The sequence below is a fragment of the Mixophyes fleayi genome, chromosome 7 (genome assembly GCF_038048845.1).
Source record: "Mixophyes fleayi isolate aMixFle1 chromosome 7, aMixFle1.hap1, whole genome shotgun sequence".
Classification (NCBI taxonomy): Eukaryota; Metazoa; Chordata; class Amphibia; order Anura; family Limnodynastidae; genus Mixophyes; species Mixophyes fleayi.
The window spans coordinates 87,252,278-87,276,843 of NC_134408.1; the positions used below are offsets into that span (position 1 = coordinate 87,252,278).

At 40.4% G+C, this 24,566-nt stretch overlaps 1 protein-coding gene and 1 long non-coding RNA gene across 3 annotated transcripts in view; one reads left to right on the forward strand and one right to left on the reverse strand.

Moving 5' to 3' along the window:
- The window catches only part of LOC142097853 (voltage-gated delayed rectifier potassium channel KCNH8-like), a 512,774-nt gene that overhangs the window by 163,665 nt on the left and 324,543 nt on the right, over positions 1-24,566 (forward strand). For both annotated transcript variants that reach the window (XM_075180059.1, XM_075180060.1), the window contains exon 2: positions 5,397-5,630. In XM_075180059.1, the coding sequence (XP_075036160.1) occupies positions 5,397-5,630 (234 nt within the window). The remainder of the gene's footprint in view (positions 1-5,396; positions 5,631-24,566) is intronic.
- Positions 18,542-19,518, reverse strand: LOC142097855 (uncharacterized). The gene is made up of 2 exons (XR_012678267.1): positions 18,964-19,518; positions 18,542-18,838 (listed from the first exon to the last, which is right to left on the reverse strand). It is a non-coding gene; the product is annotated as an uncharacterized LOC142097855 (long non-coding RNA).

The following is a 24,566-nucleotide window of genomic DNA, read 5'->3' on the forward strand; positions in this document are numbered from 1 at the left end:
GAATACACTGTAAATTAGTGGAAATGCTCGTTATTGAATGTTATTGAGGTTAATAATAGCGTAGGAGTGAAAACAAGCCCAAAAACTTGATTTTTGAACTTTTTATGCTTTTTTCAAAAAAAATCCGAATCCAAAACCTTAAATCCGAACCAAAACCTTTCGGCAGGTGTTTTGCGAAACAAATCCGAACCCAAAACATCACGAAAATCCGAATCCAAAACACAAAACACGAGACACCAAAAGTCGCCGGTGCACATCCCTAGTTATAGTGTCCTAGTTTGATACTTGTGCTGACCTGCTTGTTACTCTGCTGGATTTCTGTTGTGACCCTTTTGCCTGTTTACTGGACCTTGCCTTATTGCCTGTAACCCTGACCTTTTGGCCTGTTCCTTGGACTCTGCTGATCTACTCGTGACCCCAACCCTTGGCGTGTTTTTTGACTATTCTACTCCGCAAGTGACCCCTGACCTTGGCTTCGTCTGACCATCCATAACCATCTGTACTGTCTCCAGGCCTGCGCTACGGTTAGTATAACGAACCTACAATACTTTGGAGTTAAGTCCTGTGGGCATCCGAGTACCTGTGAGCACGTCTAGCTCTACGGGAAAGGCGGCTGCTATAGGCGAAGACCTCCGCCCGTCTGTTCTGCAGGTTCGTTATCTGACCACTAGCAGCCTAACAGGTACATTGTTTAAGGTGTTTTTGACTAAGCTCTGAGCATATATATTGCATTCAATCTTCAACTCCTGCTCATCTGGGATGTCCTCAGTTTTGAAGCGACCATGAGTACAATAACATGTAGCCAATGATATCATCAGAGTGTTCACAGCAGTAGGATATGAGAATACTGATCTTCAGAAGACAATGTCCACTATATTATGTTAATGAAGGCAGGTTTGCAGGATGAGCGACGGAGAATGGATGTCCCAGGGTGTGAGTTATGTAGTGGACGGAACAGGGTGCCCTATCAATACAGAATAGTTTTGTAAGGCTTCTATGGTGCAGAAAAACCGTGGTGTCAAACGTTCATCTATATCAGTGTTTCCCAAACACAGTCCTCAGTAACCCCTTACAGTGCAGGATTCCAGGCCACATGTAAAATAATTATACCACCTGTGGGTCTTTCAGAATGTGTCAGTTAGTAATGAATAAACCTGTGTTCCAGCAAAGAGATATGGAAAACAAGCACTGTTCGGGGTCCCTGAGAACTGGGGTTGGGAAACACTGATCTATATGAAACAAAAGTTCTACAAACAACTTGGGGTGTTTATTTTTTGTAAGTGAAACTTTATTGTTTTTTTCATTACAATCTAAACACTTCACAGCTTTGTAGAGAAAATAGAAAAAAAAATTACTTGGAAGAGGCAAGTTTGGGGTAGTAAGGAAAGTGAAGGAAGACAAATCAGCAAAGCTCAAAATGAATTCAATGAAATAAAGAGATTCTGTATGGTTGTACTAAGCTTCATCAATATTAGTTGCAAACTGATCCCTGAACTTCTTTTGTGTTGCTGTCTATACTTTTTCAGGAACATTTCATACGTGCACTGTTTTTATTGACTAGAGAATAGTAAAGTAATTGTATTAATACAGTCTGCAGTTTCCATGAACAAATGGACTATTTAATGTAGCAGTGGAATTTGTGGATATAATTCATACTAAGAGCTTCATTGTAATACTGTTCTAGCTTAAAATATGCTGCACTTCAAACAACATTAACATTGAGGTGATTTTGACTTTTTTGCTGCTACTGAAACAGGAAAAAGCTTTTAATTTTGTTCTGTGAATTGTGTTTGCTCCTGATCTCTGATGGGTCTTACTCCTTGGTTGCACCATGAATAAAAAGCTATGCAGAATTTGTGAGGTTTGTAAAACTTTAATCCAGTCTTGTGTCATTACATGATCAGTGATATGGAATCACCCAGAATGTGTCAGCTTTTTTCTCTTGATCAAAATCTCTCTAATTCATCTTTATAGTGCATTTTAAGAACTGTGATGTGATGGATCAGAAATAGACAGTTGGTAATATTGGAGCTATTTTGCAATCCAACAACATGTTGCACAGCATATGTTTTTGAAGCGAATATATTGCCATTATATACTGTGACATAGGAATAGGAGCAATGCTTGATAATACAATGCAATGCAAATACATGGGGCAATTCTTGTGTTGCTCGTATGAAATTGAAATGGGTACATTTCTTTCTTTCTTTCTTTTTTTTTTTGTATAATCAAACATCGCACTATAGAAAGACCTCCATAAAAAATAAACAAAATACACGTAAGAGCTTTACGTAGTGCAGTCTTCAAGTGTACTTATAAACTTCAAAAGGGAAGGGAAGGGGAGGGAGTATGATCTTCAGAATAGCGTAGAATAGTCACTGTGAAAGTTGAAAGTGAATACAAACGTTATGCTATAGATGGATCCACCCATGCCAGAATAGAAAAATTTAATCAACTCGACCCAATATGGGATGTACCCATTCTCATATTCCTAATAGGGAACCAAACTCTCAAGAGTCTTTAAATTCTAACCAAGCTGGTCATTTAAAGAATAATCTTTAACATTTTGAAGAGTGTACTTACTGAGAAAAGATGTTTTGTTAATCACTGTTGTATCTACTGCCTGTATTTCTGTTTTCAGGATCTTGGTCAGTAACAACAGATACAACACAACAAAACTGAATAATTAGTTACAGCAATGTGTTGCCTCCCTCATGTTTTCCTTCCATGCATGTGAAAAAACCTTGTATCTTGCTTGAGTTTGTTAACTACACATCGCCTTTAAAGTTAAATGACTGATTAAAACGTTTTCATATTTTTGCTTAACTAAAGAATCACTGGTATTACTGAATGATATGTGCTTTAAAAATGAGTATTTTTCCTTTAAAATCAAATGATATAAATAGTAAAAGATATTGAATATTGAAATTTTAAATAGGTTAATTATCAACCCAAACAAACTGTGGGTATTTCAACTTCTTATGCTTATCCATAAATGTACTGCATGCTCTCCATATATTGTTCTTCTTATATGTGGTACAAATGTAGAGTATACATTCATCTTCCTGTATGTAGTACACATACGCTATGTGTGCCCTATATTTATCTTTCAGTATGTGGAACACATGTAGAATATGTATTTCCTATATTAATCTTCCTGCATGTGGTGCACATACACTATACATGCCCTATATTGATCTTCCTATATGTGGGAAGCATGTACTGACAGTGTCGGACTGGGGCATGAAAGGCCCACCAAAGGGGGTGTGGCCAGCCATCATGGAGGCGAGACCAGACACTAGAAGGGAAGGGGTTAGCCCACGAAGGGCAGCTAGCACCATAGTGTAGTATATAAAGAATGCAGTGTGTATATAAAGAATACACAGTCTTGACCTGTCCCTTAGATTGGACAGAACAGTCACCAAAAATCAGGATTGTCCCACTAGAATCAGAACATTTGACAGACTGTCCTACCTGTTCTTCTCACTTTTACCACCTGTGGCTGCTGGTTTCTTTAGTTGCAGCTTGTCTGGATCCTCGGATGTTGGGGGCCCTATTTGGAAACAAAATGGGTACATTTAGAAAATTCCAACCAGCCCATAGACCTCATGCGCCTCAAACTCAGCCCCACATTCAATTACTAGCCCCCAAACCACCCCATCTTAAATTAATAGTCCCAAATACAGAATTAAATTGCCCCGCTATCACCCCACAAACAAAATAGCACTCATTAGTTAGCCACCACCTACCATGCACATTACATTGCCACAAGCCTGCTGTGCCATCACACACACATTACTGTGCCCCTTCAACACCATGCTATGCCCCCTTATGATCAGACTGCACCCTCCATGTTGCTTTTGCTTCCCTCTTCTCCTGGCCCCCCTTTATCACACTTTGCCATGCTGATTTTGCCCATCTTCACCCTGCACCATACTGCTTTGGCCTCCCATCACACTCTGCCATGCTGCTTTGGCCCCCCTTCACACTGTGCCATGCTGACTTTGCCCCCCCCCCTTCACGCTGTGACATACTGGCTTTGCCCCCCCTTCCACACTGTGACATGCTGGCTTTGCCCCCCCTTCCACACTGTGACATGCTGGCTTTGGCCCCCCCTCCACACTGTGGCATGCTGGCTTTGCCCCCCCTCCACACTGTGACATGCTGGCTTTGGCCCCCCTCCACACTGTGACATGCTGGCTTTGCCCCCCCTCCACACTGTGACATGCTGGCTTTGGCCCCCCTCCACACTGTGACATGCTGGCTTTGCCCCCCCCCCCTCCACACTGTGACATGCTGGCTTTGGCCCCCCCTCCACACTGTGACATGCTGGCTTTGCCACCCCCTTCCATACTGTGACATGCTGGCTTTGCCCCCTCTTCCACACTGTGACATGCTGGCTTTGCCCCCTCTTCCACACTGTGACATGCTGGCTTTGCCCCCCCCTTCCACACTGTGACATGCTGGCTTTGGCCCCCCCTCCACACTGTGACATGCTGGCTTTGGCCCCCCTCCACACTGTGACATGCTGGCTTTGGCCCCCCTCCACAATGTGACATGCTGGCTTTGGCCCCCCTCCACAATGTGACATGCTGGCTTTGCCCCCCCCCCCCCCTCCACACTGTGACATGCTGGCTTTGCCCCCCCCCCTCCACACTGTGACATGCTGGCTTTGGCGCCCCTCCACACTGTGACATGCTGGCTTTGGCCCCTGCTCCACACTGTGACATGCTGGCTTTGGCCCCCGCTCCACACTGTGACATGCTGGCCTCATGCCTCATCGATCTCAAGTTAAAATGACTAACCTGTGCAAAGTTCCTGCTTCATGCTCCTCTGGACGGCTGGATATCCGGAACTTCTCCTCCTCCATGGGCGTCTCTTCTATTCCCCTGCTCAAACTGAAAAACACACTACCGCGCAGGTGCAGAGAGGCTCTCTGCACCTGCGCGGTAGTGTGTTTGTTAAACTGCCGCTGCAGATGTCCGGGACCTGGGCCCGTCATTGTGATGCTCCCTGCACACTCCGCCCCAATGTTGGAGGGGGCGGGGCTTAATCATGGCCGGGCCTACTGGTTTAAAGCCCGGCTGGCCGGCAGGCCAGTCCGAGGCTGTGTACTGTATGCATTCCATATACAGGAATCATAGTCTTACTAGTCTTTTTTTCTCAAGCATCAGCCCAGGAAAATATACATTATAATTTTAGAATTATATATAGCAGAAAGGATAGATTAGTATATGTTTGTATATTTATTCACTCTTCAGGGGAAACATAGATGATTATTATTTTTAGTTATTAATCTTTTACAATTGTTACAAAAGCACATGTGTTTATAAAAGTTTGTAGGTGTTTACGAGAGTATAGAATGCTTTACTGACACAGGTTTTTTCTTATTTCAGACAGCAACTTTGTTTTAGGTAACGCACAGGTGCTGAACTTGTTTCCCATAGTCTATTGCTCAGATGGGTTCTGTGACCTGACGGGCTTTGCCCGGGCAGAGGTGATGCAGAAGAGCTGTGCCTGTAAGTTTCTCTATGGCCAGGAAACCAGTGAGCAACTCAAGGTACAGATTCAGAAAGCCCTGGATGAAAAGAGAGAATTTAAGACAGAAATCATTCTCTACAGGAAGAGTGGTGAGTAACAACAACATTATTATTATCTCTCTCAGAAAGATAACTACATAATCTGCTTTGTCTGCAGACATCCTATATTGTCAAATAAAATATTATGTTGTTTTCCACCTGTTCCGAGCAATATTTTCAGATGGAAATAATGTGTTTTTATAGATAACAAGGGTATGTTTATATGCCTAGCATTGTGATCACAGTCTAATGCTTAAAAGAGTGAAAGTGTTGCAATGTTTATTTATTTATTTGCAATAGTTTTTATTGCTAATGTAATGGATTCACAATAATTCACGGCATGGGTATATTAATCAGTATATTATAGGTTATATATTTGCTTTGGCGTGCATAACATTTTCTCTTTATAGGTGCACATAATGGACCTCATTTAGAGTCGGACGCAAAGTCCGTTTTAGGGACATCCAACAAAAAAAACTACCACGCATGTGCAGAAAGCACTAAATTCGCCTGCATCATGGACGCAATTAACACTTGCGACAGCTTGCGACTCACTACGAGAGAATGGGAGGAACGCGGAATTGTGAAGGCGTGACCATGTAAATACATCCTAGTCGCAGTGAGACGCAGACGCAACACACGTCATAACAGGGCTAAAGCTGTGCGGCAGGAATTAGGTGGCGCAAGCGGTAAGCTAGCTGCAGGAACTGGTCGCAGCTCTATAGGGTATTAAGAGTGGAACGCAACTGGGGTTGCTTGCCACTCGTAATACCCTACCAAGCTGCGGCAGACTTCCACTCCTACACTTCTTAGACGGACTTTGCGTCCGATTCTAAATGAGGTCCAATATGCCTATTTACTTTCTGCTCTAGAACTCTGTAGTGCATTACCTCATTTCAGTGACACCTTTTCAGATACATATAAACATATTTTGCATTATTCCTCATACTTTCATACTGCTCAACAAATAAAATCTCACAAATTGCACACAAGCACATGTCTACCGAAAGGACGGTGTAACCGTGTCGCATTAGGGGGATGGCCACGTCTCACATCTTCTGAAGCAATATGAAACTAAACTTTTTTAGAATACACTGAACTGTCATCTCAAATTATTTCAAAGTCTAATTTAAGAAGAACACTTTTACACCACATTATTTTTCCGCCATGCAATTTATCACTAGTGCTGCCTCTTTGCAGCCCACAATAGACTGAAAAACACTATAGGATAATTTAGCGGTTCCCTGGGTTAATTATTATAAATTACACATCCCTTTTGCATCCAGGAAATCAGTATTTTAAAGTGGGCTTCAGCCACCTATGAGGATGCAAAACAAAGAATTCCATTGACAGAGGGAAGAAACGATTTCCCCCTCCACGTTTGCAATCTCACATAAATAATTTATTCCACAAAACACCTAGCTAGCATTTAGATTTCGGTGCATCCAATCCACATACCTCTTCCAATTGAAAGCAAAATTTGATGCTTCCTTTTTCAAGTGCAAACTCTACATGTATTACATAAGATCCTGGTGCAAACACAGGATTTTTAGAGGGGGTTTCTATATGCTTGCATGTTAATAGTATGTTCCCAATATCTGTTCTATAACTGCCATTTCATAATGGACAGACTAATATCATTAATATATGCTTTATTCTTTTTGAATAAGGCATTTTTTCATGAAAAAATGCATTTAATTTTTTTTTAAATAAGTTTAACCTGTGTCTGCAAAGTTGGTGAAATCAAGAGGGGAGGATTTGAGTGCACAAGGGGTCCGGTGCAAGAAGAACCCTTTCCAAGTGGGCACAGAAGGGATAAGAGGATAAAAGGAGAAATAAGCACAAAGGGGAAAAAAAAAGGGGATATATATGTGTGTGTGTGTTTGTGTGTATATATATATATATATATATATATATATATATATATATAATCATCAATATATACAAAGGTAGGAGGAATAGTGGCGCCAAATAGAGCAGTGTTAGCTGGTTTAAATCACCCAGACAGTCAATAAGTACTGTAGTATAACGGAAATGCAGACTTAAATATATGTCTAGCTGGTAAGATCAATATCGTCCAGTTTCCAATAGATTCCAACCATATACCGCAACCGAGACAGAGAAAAGCAAAAGAAAGAATGTCAAAGGCACCCGTGAAATATAATAAAAAGTAATAGGTGGCAGCGTACCAAACAGGTATAAATAAACCGCTTATCTGTATCTGGAATGCCTGAACGTGGCCTCCAATCAGCCTAGTAGGTCAGAACCAGATGTATAGATAGCTTGCGTGGATATAATATATCTGGATCACTGGTCACAGCACAGTCACAGCTCCCAAACTCCACTCAGCCAATGTATTATAAGAGGAAAGAGCCATATAGTGTAGTATTTATATACAAATAATTTATTCAGCATAAAAAAAATACACACTCACAATGTATATAAAGTTTAAAAGCTTATCTGAAATCCTGGGATAAAGGGAATACTGCTTAACAGTGTAGATCTCTGGATATTTCATGAGGTAAACACCAATGGGCTCCACACAGAAGTTCTCAAAGAGATCACTCTCAAAGATCAGGAAGACAGTATAACTTTAAATGTACCAGGAGTGGGTGATAGTGAACAGCCTCAACGCGTTTCGTTCAGTTTGAACTTCATCAGGAGGGATATCTACAAACTGAACGAAACACGTTGAGGCTGTTCACTATCAGTATTATTATTATTGGTTATTTATATGATGCCACAACATTCCAACCAGTCATACTGTGGGGCATGTAAGTGCTTTTCTGGGAGTTACCTGCTGTCCTGGGAGTCCAGGAGGTCTCACCCTAATGTATCTGGACATCCTTGGACAGTAGTAATGACTTTCTCCTACTTCTGTACTGAACGCAGCAGAGTGTGAAAGTGCTCATGGTGAATGTCTAATCTGAATAGCTTGTTCTTTGCCACAGTATATATAGATTCAGATGGTCCATTTAATTGTTTTCCATTCCTGGGCTTTCTAGCCCTGTGACATGAAGTATGAATATCTGAAGCTTCAAATTATTTCAAATACATTAAAAAAAAAGTTGTTTTTTTTTCTGGATTTAGCCTTACACTAAATGTTACCCCTTGTACCCCATGTAAGCAAATCAATAACATTTCCATTCCAATTTTTTCAGCAGCCTTGTCTAGACTTTATCCCTTCTATACATTTACTTTCCCCCTCAAATTGATGCTATTACAGAAACTGAAATGTCCCTTCATATGTGCAAATTTGAATCCTTTTCCCTCTGTGATCATAGCTAATCTCTGATTTATTTTTAGCAGACAAGTCTAATACTGTGAAAAGAAATTGGATGGCGGGTACGTTCCTAATGTCACATTTATCCCCCTCTATACAGTATATTGAGTTTCAGGAAAAATAGCAGTAAAAGAAAACATATTGCGTTATATAGGGTCAAATCAGAAAATTGTGTATGCAAGTAGGCGTTTACTGGACTACATCAGACCAGTGCGTGGAATGTCAAAGGCCATACAAAAGACTGTGTATATGATATCACATAACAGTACAGAGTGTGTCAGACTTTCACTTTATGGCAGTGGTATATTATAGGGTAATAAAGTCCACAGGTTATAAAAATAGAATAAATAAAGTATAGACATCAGTCATACCTGTTCTGATGTAGGCGGGTCAATCCCGATTTTCAGAGTCAGGGTTTGTGTCTTGACTGCTGGGACTGTTGGGAGGTGTATCCTGCTCATTGTGGTGAGCGAGTGTCGTGCTGTGCGCGCAGCAATGCAGGAATGCTGTATAGAGGGGGTAATGAAATGACCACACCCATTTTTGGAGTGGAACATTCCTATCCCAAATACCACTCTGTAAATGTTGGGAGGAATGGACAAGCACACGTTTGACATTTGAGCCATATTCTAAATTAGTGAACTGTGAAACAAAATATGACTACAGAGCAGCAGATGGTCACAGACCAGTTTTACACTATAGAAAGTCCATTGCCAACAAGAAGGATGAGTGTTCTAATTTTTACCCCACTAAAGTGCATTACCTGCATTTATGCCTAGTTACCAACATTTCATAATAGTTTACAGCGATACTTTGCTGCTGAGTTGGTACATCGAAGCACGTCATACATGATACTTTCTCAGCGCGCCTTGGATCACTGAATCCCCATAATGACTTGACATTATGCTTATTTGCATTTTAAATACTGAGCCTGTTCTCTTCTCCTGTATACAATACACATTCCATTCTGTGCTGGTAAGTGGACAATAAATACTGAAATCTCTGTTGGTTAGTGACAATGCGTTTATACACAGCATAATGTTTGACTATTAATATTGTAGAAAGTTGCGGCTTAGGCAGCTGCTTCCCCTGCCTTGGCCCCACCCTGTAACTGTGTCACTACTGTGCATCATACTAAATTTCATGTAGTTCTCTGGGACTGCTGGAGAGCAGGCCATCCTTCCGCATCCTGCCTACTTCCTAGTTAAGTGGGTGAGACGGGGGAGCCTCGATGACACATTTCACGGCAATCGTACCATTTTGGCCCCGACCACACGGGGCATGATGACATGATCCCAGGTTGTGCTGCAGAGGTAGGACCTAAATTACATTGATCCCTGCACCACTTTCCCCACTTACTTGCCACTTGACCACCCCTCCAGTATCTCCTGGAATAAAGTTGGCAATATGTTGTGCATGAAAAATGCAGCAGTCTTGGTGTTATTGTGTTTTCTATGGTAGCAAAATGCCCCTCTATATATAGTTAAATCATATTTCTGTGTGATATCAGGTGTTGGTACAGTCGGCAGAGTTTTAATTGTCAGAGAAGTCCAAAGTGAGCAGGGCAACACCATAAATAGTATGTATTGTATTATTTATTTATTACATTTGTATAATGAATGACCAATTTATCCAGTGGAAAACACTGCGGTAGCATGCGTTTGACAGTTTCACATGAGCATACATAGTATTTTATATACACGATGGCCTATGGTAGTACAAACTGAATAAACAATCCTTCATGAGGCAGAAGCAAGGCCGGATTTACCACTAGGCAACCTAGGCAACTGCCTAGGGCTCACCGGTCCCCAGGGGGGCCCCCCATGGCCAGCGGTCAGTGAGGTAGGCAAGGCGGTGGAGCTTCCGTCCACCTGCCATTCCTCGCAGCCGCTTCTCCACCGGCATAGGAAAATAAATTGCGGCCGAGATAAAAAAAAATCACCTGACTGCGGAGGCTCCCAGCAGCATTCTCAACTCCACTCTGCTCAGTTTCAATGAATGTCGGGCATGACATCATCATGCCTGAAGACATATTCAATGAGGACTCAGTGAGGAGCAAAGAGGAGAAGCGCAACGGAGAAGAAAGAAGACACAACAGAAAAGAAGAAGAAAAATGAAAGGTAAGTGAACTAACGGAGCCAGAGGCACAATGGTACACACTGTGAGGGACAGTAAAGAAGAGAAGGGGAGCAATTTTGAGCACAGTGTGAGGGAAAGTAAAGAAGATAAGGGGAGCAAAATTGGGTACAGTGTGAGGGAAAGTAAAGAAGAAAGGGGAGCAAAAGTAGGCACAATGTGAAGGAAAAATTAAGAGAGGCGAGTAAAATTGGGCACAGTGTGTGTGAGGAAAACAAGAGAAAGGGAGCAAAATTATGGCTGGCACAGTGTGGTTATGAAGGGACACAATGTAATGATGAAGGAGGTCACAGTGTTATTATGAAAGTGCACAGTGTAATGATGAAGAAGGGCACAGTGCTATTATGAAGGGGCACAGTGTAATGAGGAAGGAGGGCACAGTGTGATGAGAGGGACAGTAATGAGGGGCACAGTGTAATGCAGGGGCAGCAGTGATGAAGGGGGAGCAGTGTGATGTACATGTTGTTTAATACATATGTTCTGTGTAGGAACGTCTTTAAGAGGGAGTGGAGTTCTCCTTTAAATAATTTATGCAAGGTCCAAGACAGTGGTATTGCAATTTCACTTGGAAATATGATTTACTTACAAATGCAGATAATAAAACAGCAAGCTCTTCTACAAGATTCAGCTGCAGCACAAAATATATATTTGCAAAAACATAAAATAATTGAAATCACATATTATCCGCTAAAATGCTGCTTTTAGGCCACTGTCCTGCTGTCCTGAAAGTTGTGACTGCTGGGACATATGTGATGCTCCGTGAAGATGACACTGCACACTTCTGCCAATGGTGTACGCAGCAATGCAGAGTTTTTTCTGTAGGAGGGTGGCCTAACTCTTTCCACCTGCTAGGTACGCCCCCAACGATGCAAGCCATACCCCCTTTGATGGCGCAGCAGCGGCAGATAGCTTAACCTACTACTCAACTATAGGGGTATATGCTATGCTAAAAAAATATAGTGCTATAGGTTGTTTTGGGGAGGGGGGCCCTAAACCAATATCTTGTCTAGGGCCCCATAAGGTCTAAATCCAGCTCTGGGCAGAAGCAAATGGCAGTGAAGAGAGATGACACACAAATAAAAAAGTAAAGCCGAATTTGGTGTTGGGTTTTGTCAGCTGGGGCCTGGAGTTCTCAAATTTAAATAAGAAAAGGAAATAGCTACACCAATAAAATATTTCTGTATATTATTATTATTACCATGGTCATTTGTCCACCCGAAAAATAGTTTGAAGTAAATCTACTTTAACATTTACAGTACATGAATTTATTAATATAATCCAAATTATTTTAGAATCATCATATCATACTTAAATAGTAAGGTTGAAAAAAGACTAGTCCTTTAAATTCAGCCCTTTGAATAGATGAATTGAACAGACAAATGTTTGTACATTTTTTGACTGTCAAAACTATTATTTTGATAGCATATCCACTTTTTGACAGCTAGGGGATACACTATTGAAACCATTCTGTGGTTTTTACACAAGTCTATTAGCTTCTTAATGCAAGCTTACCTGTCCTTTACATGTGTAGCATAACCATAGGAATATAGAATGTTTATTATATATTCTGTTTTATAACCTATTTTACAACCCTTACAGTTTATCATTTATATCTGCAGCTACCAATGACTCTATTGTCCTAGAAACCCCACAATCATTTTCAATTACATTGTCCTCCTTCTCAGGTAATTGTATAAATTGACATGATTCTGATGCATGATCACATGACCTCATAAAGCCTAGATTATATTTTATGTGATTCATGGGAAGTGAGGACTCTTATGAATAATTAATCAATCTATGACATCACATGAGCAGGATGGAGACTTCCCCTAGTTGCCAACCTCTAGAGGTCCCCAAATGTGCATATTAAAGTGGTGGAAAGGGACAGAAAAGGTAGGCAAATTTGTACATCAAACACACCTACTAAAAAAAATTCTTCTCTTTTGCATCAGCGCCAAGAGCTTCAAGCTGGACCAATGAATTTAAGCACAACACACAAGTTAACCTTAACATGGATATAGATATATATACCCCCAACACAATAATGACCAGTGAAAATGGTCATTATTTTGTGATACCATGCATTAAGGAAGCCTTTTCAATAATTATTAACTTATTTATTGGTAATTATTAGGAAGCCAAATAAGGACACAAATCAAGAGGAAGTGAACATGAATTAATTAGTAAACTATGTTGTCGTCATCAAATGCAGGTGTTGTTGTTTTACAGCTTATAAAACCACATAGGGTACATCTTAAATGTCACTTTTCTAATGTGCTCTCAAAACTCTCATGTTGAGAACATTGCCTTGGTTCCTTGCCCTGCTGATGAGAGAGAGACAGTTTTGACTACGGTGATCTCCACATTGGACAATAGATTATTGACGTGCTAAAGTGGAATTGTCATTTATGACTCAGCATTCCTTCCTTCTCCTGAGGCTCCATCTGTCAGCAGTGGCAGCTACCAAGGAGACACCTCCTCACAGTCTTTGAAACCTCTAGAGAATATTTGGCAAGTCCCCTCAAAGCAGCTTGTGATGATTGTTTTGGAGGTTATAGAGCAATCTTTTTAATAGCATGTTAATAAAGAATAAGTTGAACATTATAACCAGCTTCTTACATAAAAATGAATATACCTGTTTGCTTTTTAGTTTAGAGGTAAAAACCTATTTTATACTGCTAACTGTTTTTGTAATGGAGTTTTCAATTAATTGTTTAATTGCATTTGTGATTTGAACTGAAAGTAATGCTGGCCATTCTGCATGATTGTGTGGCCTGGGAACATCTACAATGTCCTTTAGATTTGATTAGACCGTTATTGGGCTTGTTGTAAATGTGGTTGAAAGAGGACTGCAGATGACTGCTAGCAGATGACTCTCAGGCCCAGTGCAAGTCATGCCAGAAGTATTTATTCAGATTAGATATAAATCGCTCCTCCTTGTTTCAGCTGTGCCCTCTTCTACTTAGAATGTAAGCTCTCTAATGAGGAGGGTCCTCCATACCCTTTGTTTTCATGTCTGTTTTTTTGTCTGCATTGTATGTCCTTGTTTTCTGAACATCCTGCTTTCCCTACTGTAGGGCACTGCAAAGTACTGTGGTGCCTTACAAATCTATGATAATAATATCAATTGTGTTGCTAAGAAAATCCAGCTAAGCAGTAGGATTGGCTGGAATGTGGTCAGTCTAAAATGTAAAAGTAAAAAACCTATCATTACATCTACCTATCTATGATGTAAAGTTGCATTACCACCTATCCTCCAAACAGTTGTTTTTACCAGCGCTCTGTGGTTCCTCTTACAGTCCCAGATAAAAACAGAGGCTTTGTGTCACTGCAAAGGAGGGTTTTAAGAATGAGAGGATGAATCTGAAGAATCATAGAGATTGCAGCTTCTGAGTGGTCCTCCTTCTCACCTCACCTTCCCCAAGTGCAGTCATTTTAAAATAGTGAATTTAAACGTTTCTATGGTTACATATCAGTGGTTGAAGTGGGAATTTAGAAGTGGCGGTATGGGAAATGTGAATGTAAATGAAAGGAATTTGATAGTTTTGCATTCAAAACAGTACGAGAAGTGGCGGTATGGCATATCATTGTATCGACCACTGTTTCACATTACAGAAATGGATAAACCACTGAAAAAATGGCTGTATGGAGTAGCCTCCAGGGCTCTGGGGAGGGGAAGAAGCAGATGAGTGACTTTTAGGATTTAAGTTTTAAGGCAGCTTTGAAGGGATTTGAACTGCTCCGACAAGCTTGGTAAACAAACTAGTATTGTTCTGTCTATGCTGACAGCAAAAATTAAATTGTGAATTTTTTCAAACACATTTTGGAAGATATTGCTGTAGCTTATGTCTAGACAACTAACATACCTATAAATAGAATAAAGACAAGTCAGCGACTTCTGTGCAGTGGCTTCAGCATTCAGGACCTGATTCATTAAGGAAAGTAAGGCAAAAAATTAGTACATTTTCTCCCGGACAAAACCATGTTACAATGCAAGGGTTGCAAATTAATTTATTATTTTGCACATAAGTTAAATATTGGTTGTTTTGTTATGTAGCACACAAATACTTGATAGCTTTATTTTACACTGAAATATTAAGTTGATCTAGGACATGTCCTTCCCTAACTATAAATCTGTCTCCACATTTTAAATTTACCTACTCTCCAATGCAACATGGTTTTGCCAAGGTTACTCATTTTTTTTCTTTGCTTTCCTTAATGAATCAGGCCCTCAGTGAGCAATGTAAAATGAATAAAATCTTGCCATAATGAACAAGGCTGTTCTGTAAATCAACACATGGGGGTAAATGTATGAACCTTCGGATTCTTCAACTCCGGCGAGTTCAGCGTCTTCAGCGCTTAAATTTAAAGCAGCGCTGCCTTGTAAAGGAAAACGTCCCTTTACAAGGCTGCGCCGCTTTAAATTTAAGCGCTGAAGACGCTGAACTCGCCGGAGTTGAAGAATCCAGAGGTTCATATATATCCATGGTATTTATTGAATTTGGGTCTGTCCTATAGCATATAAAAAATGATGTTATAATTGTACTCCTCCTTTAAAATTGTAATTAATTCAAGCAAGCAGATGACATCAAGAGGGCAAAGATAATGTAAAGAATAAGAAAACATGGAAGGCAGCTTGCGGCAAAGAATACGGTTCTTGCATTGTCTTTTATTGAAGCACCATTTTTATAAAATATACTATTCATTTATTCCCATTATTGCCTCTTGCAATGTCCCTTGGAGCTTTTTTAATGTGAAAACCTTATCGTATTACAGTGTTTACAATCTCTGCTGGGAGACTATTAGGTGTGTTCTAAGCACTCATTTACATGTTATTATATTACATAGAATTCCTTGCTGAATTAAAAGAATTGTCTCTTATGTGATTATCCTACAAAGCTCTGAATGGAAAGCTCTAGGTTACACATTTTCTTTCAGTATTTGTTCCATTAATGAGAGTACAAGATGCCTACATACCCCTGCTTTCCAGTTTATCTAAGGGCACTTTACAAGTGATGATACAGATCAGAATTATATGGAACTTTGATTGTAAAGCAGGTAGTCATTACATTCATCTGCTCCTTTTCTGAAGCTCATTAAGAAAATATAAAAGTGTTCATTAAGAGATCAGTGCACTGTCTCGTTGTGAATCATGTCTCAGCTGTTATCAGCTGTTATCTCATGCTAATTGTTTCCATGTACCATTTAGTGATAAGATACTCAGTACTCTCCGGGACTACTTTTACAGATTTTTTAGAACTGCTTGGATTTGATAGAGACACGAAGAATGGCGGCAGTGTCGGACTGGGGCATGAAGGGCCCACCGGGAGAATGCAGTGATAGGGGCCCACTACATTGGGGTGTGGCCAACTGTAAGAGTGGGTGTGGCCAGTCAAGGGGGTGTGGTCAGCCCATGGAGGGCAACTTATAGCACTATAGTGTGGTCCTTAAAGAACAAAGTGGACAAAAAACCATAGATAAAATATGTATCAATCAATATAAAATATTCTGGAAAGCATTATTATTCGTTGTGTGTCTGTCAATGTGGAGGGAGCTGAGTAACGCTGAATTAGTAATACTAAAGGAGTATTTTTGGGAAGGGAGGGAATTTAGTAAGACAGGTATAAAAAAGAGTTTAATTTGCTACAGGGTGTTGAAAGCTACAACATATTATATATATATATATATATATATATATATATATATATATATATATATATATATATATATATATATATATATATATATTATAATCTATATATATGTATATGGTAAATAAGTCTTTATTTTTACTTGTGATCCATCTTATAAGGCTTTAGTGTGTTTAAGCTACATAAGTAAAAATTGCTGTTAAACAAAAAGCTTTCATTCCCTACATTTTTCGTAGATTTTTTTATTTTATGCTGCAGTATTATTTTGAAGGACAAGTTTCATTATAAGTGACAGGGAAATGAGGCCTATAAACTTTGTCCAGCTTGTACCATTCTCTCATAACAACAGACTCTGTTATAGCTGTATTGATTAAAGAGACATTAGAGAGAGAAATTAAGTTAATTAAAGTGTGTCAGGATAAATGGGATTGCTGTATTTACTACACTGAAACTTGCCATCTACATTCCAAAATGAAACAGTGAAAGGATTTTTTTTAATGCTGACAAACACTGACTGATGTTCTCCATATGCAGCCAATGTGTGGAGGACCTGGCCGGGAGGCAGAGATTCTAGAATAGCATTTTCATTTTGTCACTTCCACAATGTTATATTAGCTTTTAAGTCAAGTTTTCTATTTAGAAGATTTGGCAACTGAAAGGAAACACAAACGGGTGTTTTCCCACAGTAACTTAGAAATAAGGGGCCTATTTGTTATGGAGAGCCCCATGTCCTCAATAAATCTGATTTTTTTCTTATTGCTTTGGTATCAGTTTTTGATATCAGCCTACAGAGGAAGCTTCAGCGCTATAATGTGTAAATTTGTTTCATACCTTAAATCTTTTATTTCAAGTAATCTTCTAGTTTGGTGATCATTATTATGAAGAAAACAGATGCAATTGATATAAGGGAACAGAGAACCTATTTTTAAACGTCAGCTTTATTAGAGCAGCTGTGGAAAATGAATTTGCTATGGAACAGAAGGGAAAAGGACCTTCACTTGGCTCTGTGCTTATAATAGTATCTCCTGCTGCTTAAAAATGTTTGTGAGATAAAAAAAAAAAATAGCACTGGCAACCTGTGTGGCCGATGAGCTCTTTAATGACATCTATCACATCTGTAGAAGAATCTTGTAAAATATTTTTTTTCGTTTTCAAAAGGGTTTGCTATCTTAGAAAAGTGTATAATGGCAGTCCTACATGATGGCGCATTAAATAAATGTCATTTCCACGTTCATGTCTTGTTTCTTTGAGACATATAGCACTATAATCTGTATCACAGGATGATCGTAGTATATGCAGCAGAAAATAACACAAGCTGTCTTGTATTGTGTGCCTTCATAATAATTAGCTTTACATTATGCTGCATTACATAACATTAGAATGTAATTTATGGGCACTCACTTACCTGAAAGCTCCGGCATCCTGCTCCTCTGGGCGGCCGTGATAACAGGAAGACAGCACACTCCTCCTCCCCTGCTGAAGTGTAAAACACACTACCGCGCAGGTGCAGAGAGCCCAGATACAGCTCTCTGCACCTGCGTGGTAGTGTGTTTGTTACACTGGAGTCGCAGACGTCTGGGACCGGCGGTGCAGAGCCGTAACTAGAGATTTTAGTGCCCTGGACGAGAAAGAGCAATGGCGCCCCCCCCCCCAACCCGATCTTGTTAGGTGTAGGTTGCCTTTCCCAGCCATGAAAAAAACTCTATATTGCGCCCTCGGAGGTCACACTGCTATCAAATTTACCATAGTCTCTCTCTCTCTGTGTGTGTGTGGGTATGTTAGGGAATTTAGACTGTAAGCTCCAATGGGGCGAGACAGATGTGAGTGAGTTCTCTGTACAGCGCTGCGGAATTAGTGGCCCTGTATAAATAAATGGTGATGATGATGAATTGTAGAACTCTTATTTTATTCAAGTGTATGAACAGAAAATACTTATATAGGTTACTTAAGTAATTCATTTCTTAGAACCCCTCATCTGTTTGGAGAAAGAGCAACACTTTGCAGACATGACACAGTAAATAAGTTTTAGTGACTGCTGCTGTACAGGATGTTTTGATGAAGAGACTGGCCATATCCTAGTTTGTAAGTGGGACAGACTGCTCCATTTCACATGGTCTTCCCATACTGACTGCAGAGGTCAGGTCACAGTGTCATGAATCTCCAGAATTACAGAGCTATATATCTGCCTAGAACAAAGTAAAGGTATTTAACAGTGACCTCTCTTCCACGCTTCATAAGTCAGACACTGGCATTCTCTGACTGCATTATAGCGTTATTGGTCTAATCAGAAACATGATAATGGATGGGTTACCTCTCACTGCTAATCTTGTCTGATGAAGAAGCTGGAAGATCCGAGTCCATGTAAGAAGTGAACTAACTAAGAAAAGTACAGACACACACAGAAAAGGAGGGGGGAGAGGAAAGAGGGAGAAGAGACATGGTGATAGATAAAGACAGACAGGCAGACACACGGTGAGGGAGGAGTGGAATCAGCAGAAAAGCAGGGGAAGGAGCCGTGCACAATGTAGAGGAGGAGCTGAGAGGTCAGGGGGCGCCTGTGTGATGAGTGGTCGCATGCTGCTTCTGTACAGAAGCAGGCAGCATGCGGCCACATATATAGAGATACGGGGGCAATCCTGATTGTGAACGATCCTGCTGGTGTCTCCAGCAAGCTTTACAGCTGGGTATGTTTCACATAGTTGTGCACAGCAAAGAGCGGGCGGCCGTTGCGCCCCCTCGTTACGGCCCTGCGTCGGTGAGGTGCTCCCTGTAAGCTCCGCCCCAAAGTCGGAGGGGGCGGGGCTTAATCACATCTGGGCCTACCGGTGTATAGCCCGGCTGGCCGGCAGGCCAGTCCGAGGCTGAATGGCGGTACTGTACAATTTTTAAATAATCAGTCTTATTTAATAAGGCAGTGGAAAATCTAATTGCAAATATATTCATAATTGCTCTGAGCAGCTAGCACACTTCAGCAGCAACAAGTACGGGATCTACATATGTTTGAAAATATCTTCAACACATATCCTGTTTGCAAACAATGCATACATAAGGCTGTATACTACTAGAGCTTTATTTTCATTTTTTTAACAAATGCAATCATGTGCAAATAATGTGTGATATGCCTTTTACAAGACTTTGTAGGTTTTCCAGTGCATTGAAGTGCAGGCACACACAAAATGGCTTATGAAGACATAACTTGACAATTCCCCCCCCCCCTCCCATAATGCTAATGACATCGCTAATAACAATTTTTTTGTAAGCTAATACTTAATATTGAACTCCATTAAAAAAAGCTAGGGCACAGTAGGTCAAATACTTACTGTCTGCGATTACTGTAAAAGAACATGCTAATCATACACAAAAAAACATATAATTTCCTTCCCGGCACTTGCACACAGATTCTGCTATACATTCATACAGTATTATTATTGTTATTATTATCGTTTGTTTGTTAGGTTCCACAAGGTTTCCGCAGTGCCGTACACAGTACAAACAATAGACTATACAGGGTGAAACAGTACAGAACAATAAACACAAAGTACCAATACTTCAGAAACTCCGGGCAGGCAAATGCAGTAAAGATGGAGCGGAAGAACAGGTATGGAGACGGGAGGGAAGAGGGGCCCTGCTCATATGAGCTTACATCCTAAGGGAGGGTGAACAAGATCAGGCACAAAAGGTGCCAGTGAAGCAAAGTGGAGAGAAAAGAGGAGCCAGGGGAGAACGAGCAGAGGAGATGAGGGGTTAAGTAGATGATTGGTAAGCCTTGAGGAACAGGTGAGTTAGTACAAATAGATAATCATATATTCCTAGCTACACATAACACATCATAGTGACAATGGTACTTATATCAGAAAAGATAACACACAGATGTATATGCACTTGAGATGTTATATATTTTCTTGTTAGCATAAAAATTTTCAATGACAATCTTACATAATCAAATTTCCTTTACTCTGAAATATGTATCTGTTTTATTTACGTGTATATATATATATATATACTTCAGTCGTGTGTGTGTGTATTCCAGACTACATTACGATTCCCATTTTAACAGAATTAGCTAAGCATTCCTATATATCTTGCTTAATTTAACATTACTGATGCCATTATACATATCATAGTTAACACAGAACTATCACAATACTCATCATTACTAACTACAACTAGCAGTACCATTAACATTTCTCCACATATGCAATCATATACTCCTATATTACTACACAAACTATATATGCTATCTCCCAACATAAACTATATGCTTCAAGTATAAGTGCACTGGAAATATATGCTCCAAGAACAAATGCACAGTAATACTACTCTCATATATGCAGTCTCCATATAAACCTCCTATGTATATCTTAGCACAGTGTTACTCACAAGTATTAACTAGCAGCTTTTACATCTTGTGCAGCATCTCACATGTATCACGCTCACTATATTCCATACATATTTGCTTACTTTTCCTCACTTCTTACATTTGATTTGTGTTTCTCATATACCACACACCTCATCCCAAATCTGAAATATTTAGGAGCGTGATCCAGTTTGTGAAATATGCTAACAAAGGCCTACGCCTGTTAATAATTCACTGCATGTCAATCATGACCAAAAAGTAATCAGGATCATTTTACTTGGTGTGAGACCAGCTGCTGTATGTGGATGCCTGGAACGGATGCCTGAACAGTCATGTTATAGCTAAGTGTATTAGAAACTGCAGTTTCCATTGAATAGTCATTCGTGCCTTATGTGGGCTATTGCATTTGTAAGTTTTATTGTATTTTGATTCTTAATATACACACCTAAATTCATCAAGCAGGTATAAGGAATTAAGTTGATGAATGCTTTATAACGCCAAATTTTGCTATGAAGTTCTGTTCTATGTCATGGTCTTAGCTAGTCACAAAATATCATGCAAATTGAGTTTTGTGGCGGAACGGGCCATTTTGCAGAGGTAAAACATTTAGGCGATGCTTCAATGTTCTGTCTTTGAGTTTTCTAACACAGTGCCATGTTCGGGATTTTATAGTCTATGAACAGAGCTGGACTGATGGCAAACCATTCATTCTGTTGCGTGGTATGATTTGTTGTAGGACCGGGACCACATAAGGCCAAATTTTTCAAGCAAAACATGTACACTTTTGCAGCTAAGTACAGAATAAGGTGAATATTTTGCAGAACAGTTTTAAAAATATTGCTCATATCTACCGATTTCTAAGCAATCAAGTGTCATCATATTTGAGGTGTGAAAGGCTTTTAGTTATAAATGGTATTTTAAATAAGGCCTTATACACTGTTGGTAAGGCTTTAATGAATTTATAAAAAGTAAAACATACGATCTCTGCTTGTAACCCTATAATTTGTTTACGTAGTTAAGTTTAAAACCGCACAGAATTGGTTGCGTGCTACAAAATAAATGTCTCTAAATGTCTTACAACAGGTCAAAAGTGGTGTGCAAATGATGTTTTGTGATTGCACTCACTTACTTTTACACAGGAAAGGAGGAAGCAAAATATATTGAGATGAGATGGGTGCATGGGGAGTGCACAAAATCAAGATTTCATTTAGCGGCACAAGATTATTCAAGTGAGATATAGGGGTGGATTTGGCACACTGCAGGAGGGCACATAGGTTTTTCTCTCACTACAAAAAAATGTTTTCACTACCTTTGATTTGGCAGAGATTGGTCTTGTCCTATAAGGAGATGTACTTGGGATATTCCAGCTGCACATTTGCGGATAAATGCATTCTTTGACTAATGTAATAAAAACATAAATAAATTTGCCACCTGAAATAAAGAGAGTCTCACTTAACAGGGATATCCTAAAGTGGTAGGAGATTGGACTTTGAAGTGACGCTTTAGTCTTTCCATCATGCACGTTTTCAAGTGGAATCCGCAAAACTGTAAAACTAGCCACGGATTGATTTTAGAGAGGATTGTGGACAGTGAAGCCAGCATGCACTTTGATATGATTAGAGTGGACAAGTATGTGCAAATAATGAAGCAGTGTAAGTCTGTGTGAGCCTGCATGTTTTGCAGTTTTGACATTAGCCTTTCTTTGCTAACAAATTAATTGTGTTAAAAAAAATTACTCCAACATCAATCTTCAATTTTAAAAAAAAGTTTTTGAGTAACAAAATAGATTCAACAAAATGCGCTACAGTCACAAAATTAAGTTATGTTGTTATAGAATGTGTTGTGAATCTTAAAATATATTTTTGCAAAAAAAAATATTTTCACGTATTACAAAACAGCCTTTGTTCCTTTAAACATTTTGTTACAAATAATTTATGTTACAAAATAGATTTTATTTTGCTGTAGTTCTGTCACGGGCACTAGGAATCTTTACCCAGGGATCACCAGGTGATAAGCTTACCAGAGGAGTATAGATGGTAATATGGTACTCTGGTAGCGGGGTGATCACGGAACAGGAGACAGCAGAAGATAGAGATGCTCGGGAAAGTCTATGACTAGCAGCACTGGTAATATATATGTAGTAATACACGAGGAACTGAATGGACAAAGGACACGTGAGGGTAGTCAGTGGTCTGCGGTAGCAAGTTGTACCACTGCTATAGTGAGGAGGAATGTCCAACAGAAACGAGGAGGTGATGAGAGTCAGCGGTCTGCGTTTAGCAAGTTGTACCGCTGTCTGGGTGAAGGAATGGAATCCAGGTGAAGGTATCCGGGGAGTCAGTGGTCTGCGTTAGCAAGTTGTACCACTGCTATGTGAGAGGACACTGGAACAGGTGACACAGGAACAGGAATCAGTGGTCTGCCTCTAGCAAGTTGTACCACTGAATATATATGTGAGGAGGAGCACGGGGAGAGACTGCAATACAGAGGATACACGGGCACCTTGAACTTGATCCACAATGACATGCACAATATAGTAATGACGAACAGCACTGCAATAATACAAAGTCACAGAAACTATCTGGGCAAAAGATAACACAGTCAATGATGGCAAAAGTCTCAGCGGATAGAAGCTCCAGAGGAGAACAACTCAGTCCAGCAAGATATGCAATACACCAGCACAGTCAATGAGAAGTATGCATACCGTGGTTCAGGAGCAGGCTGTCAGACAGGAGTGCAGAGATACCTGAACGGCTGGAGGCCGGCAGGATGCGAAGTCCCTGGAGGGTGAAGCGGTAATCAAGTAGGTGCAGCGCACAGGTAGGTAGACCAGCAGGGGAACAAATACTCAGGAAGCAGTAGTATGTAGAACTGGACTCCTGGAGGACCCTGAAGAGTAGCGATGGTCTAGACGAGATGAAAGCAGTGAGGCGCAGATCCGATGCAGACTGGCGAGTAGACACCAGCAGGAACACTGAGATGCACGGAGAGCGGATCAGCTGCTGCAGACACGAGCAGAACCGAGAAGTAGCAGCCAGCAGGACTCTGCAGGCACACGGAGGCAGCGGATAGTAACCAGCAGGTGCAGCCACGATGAAACACGGGAGAGTAGAGCTGAGCTGGAACTGTTGATCACGGAGAGCAGCGGATAGGAATCAGCTGGTGCAGTCTCGAGGAAACACAGGAGAGTTGAGGTGAGCTGAAGACTGTAGCGCACGGAGGCAGCGGATAGGCATCAGCTAAACAGTCACGATGAAACACAGGAGAGTTGAAGTGGTCTGAAGACTGTAGTGCACGGAGGCAGCGGATAGGAATCAGCTAACAGCCATGATGAAACACAGGAGAGTTGAAGTGATCTGAAGACTGTAGTGCACGGAGGCAGCGGATAGGAATCAGCTAACAGTCACGATGAAACACAGGAGAGTTGAAGTGGTCTGGAAACCACAGGAATCAGCAGCGCTGAATACACGAGGAAACACAGGAACACCTTCAGAGGCTCATGGGGAATGAGACTCCAAGATCAGCCCACGAGGTATGGAACTCAGGTGCTATAAATA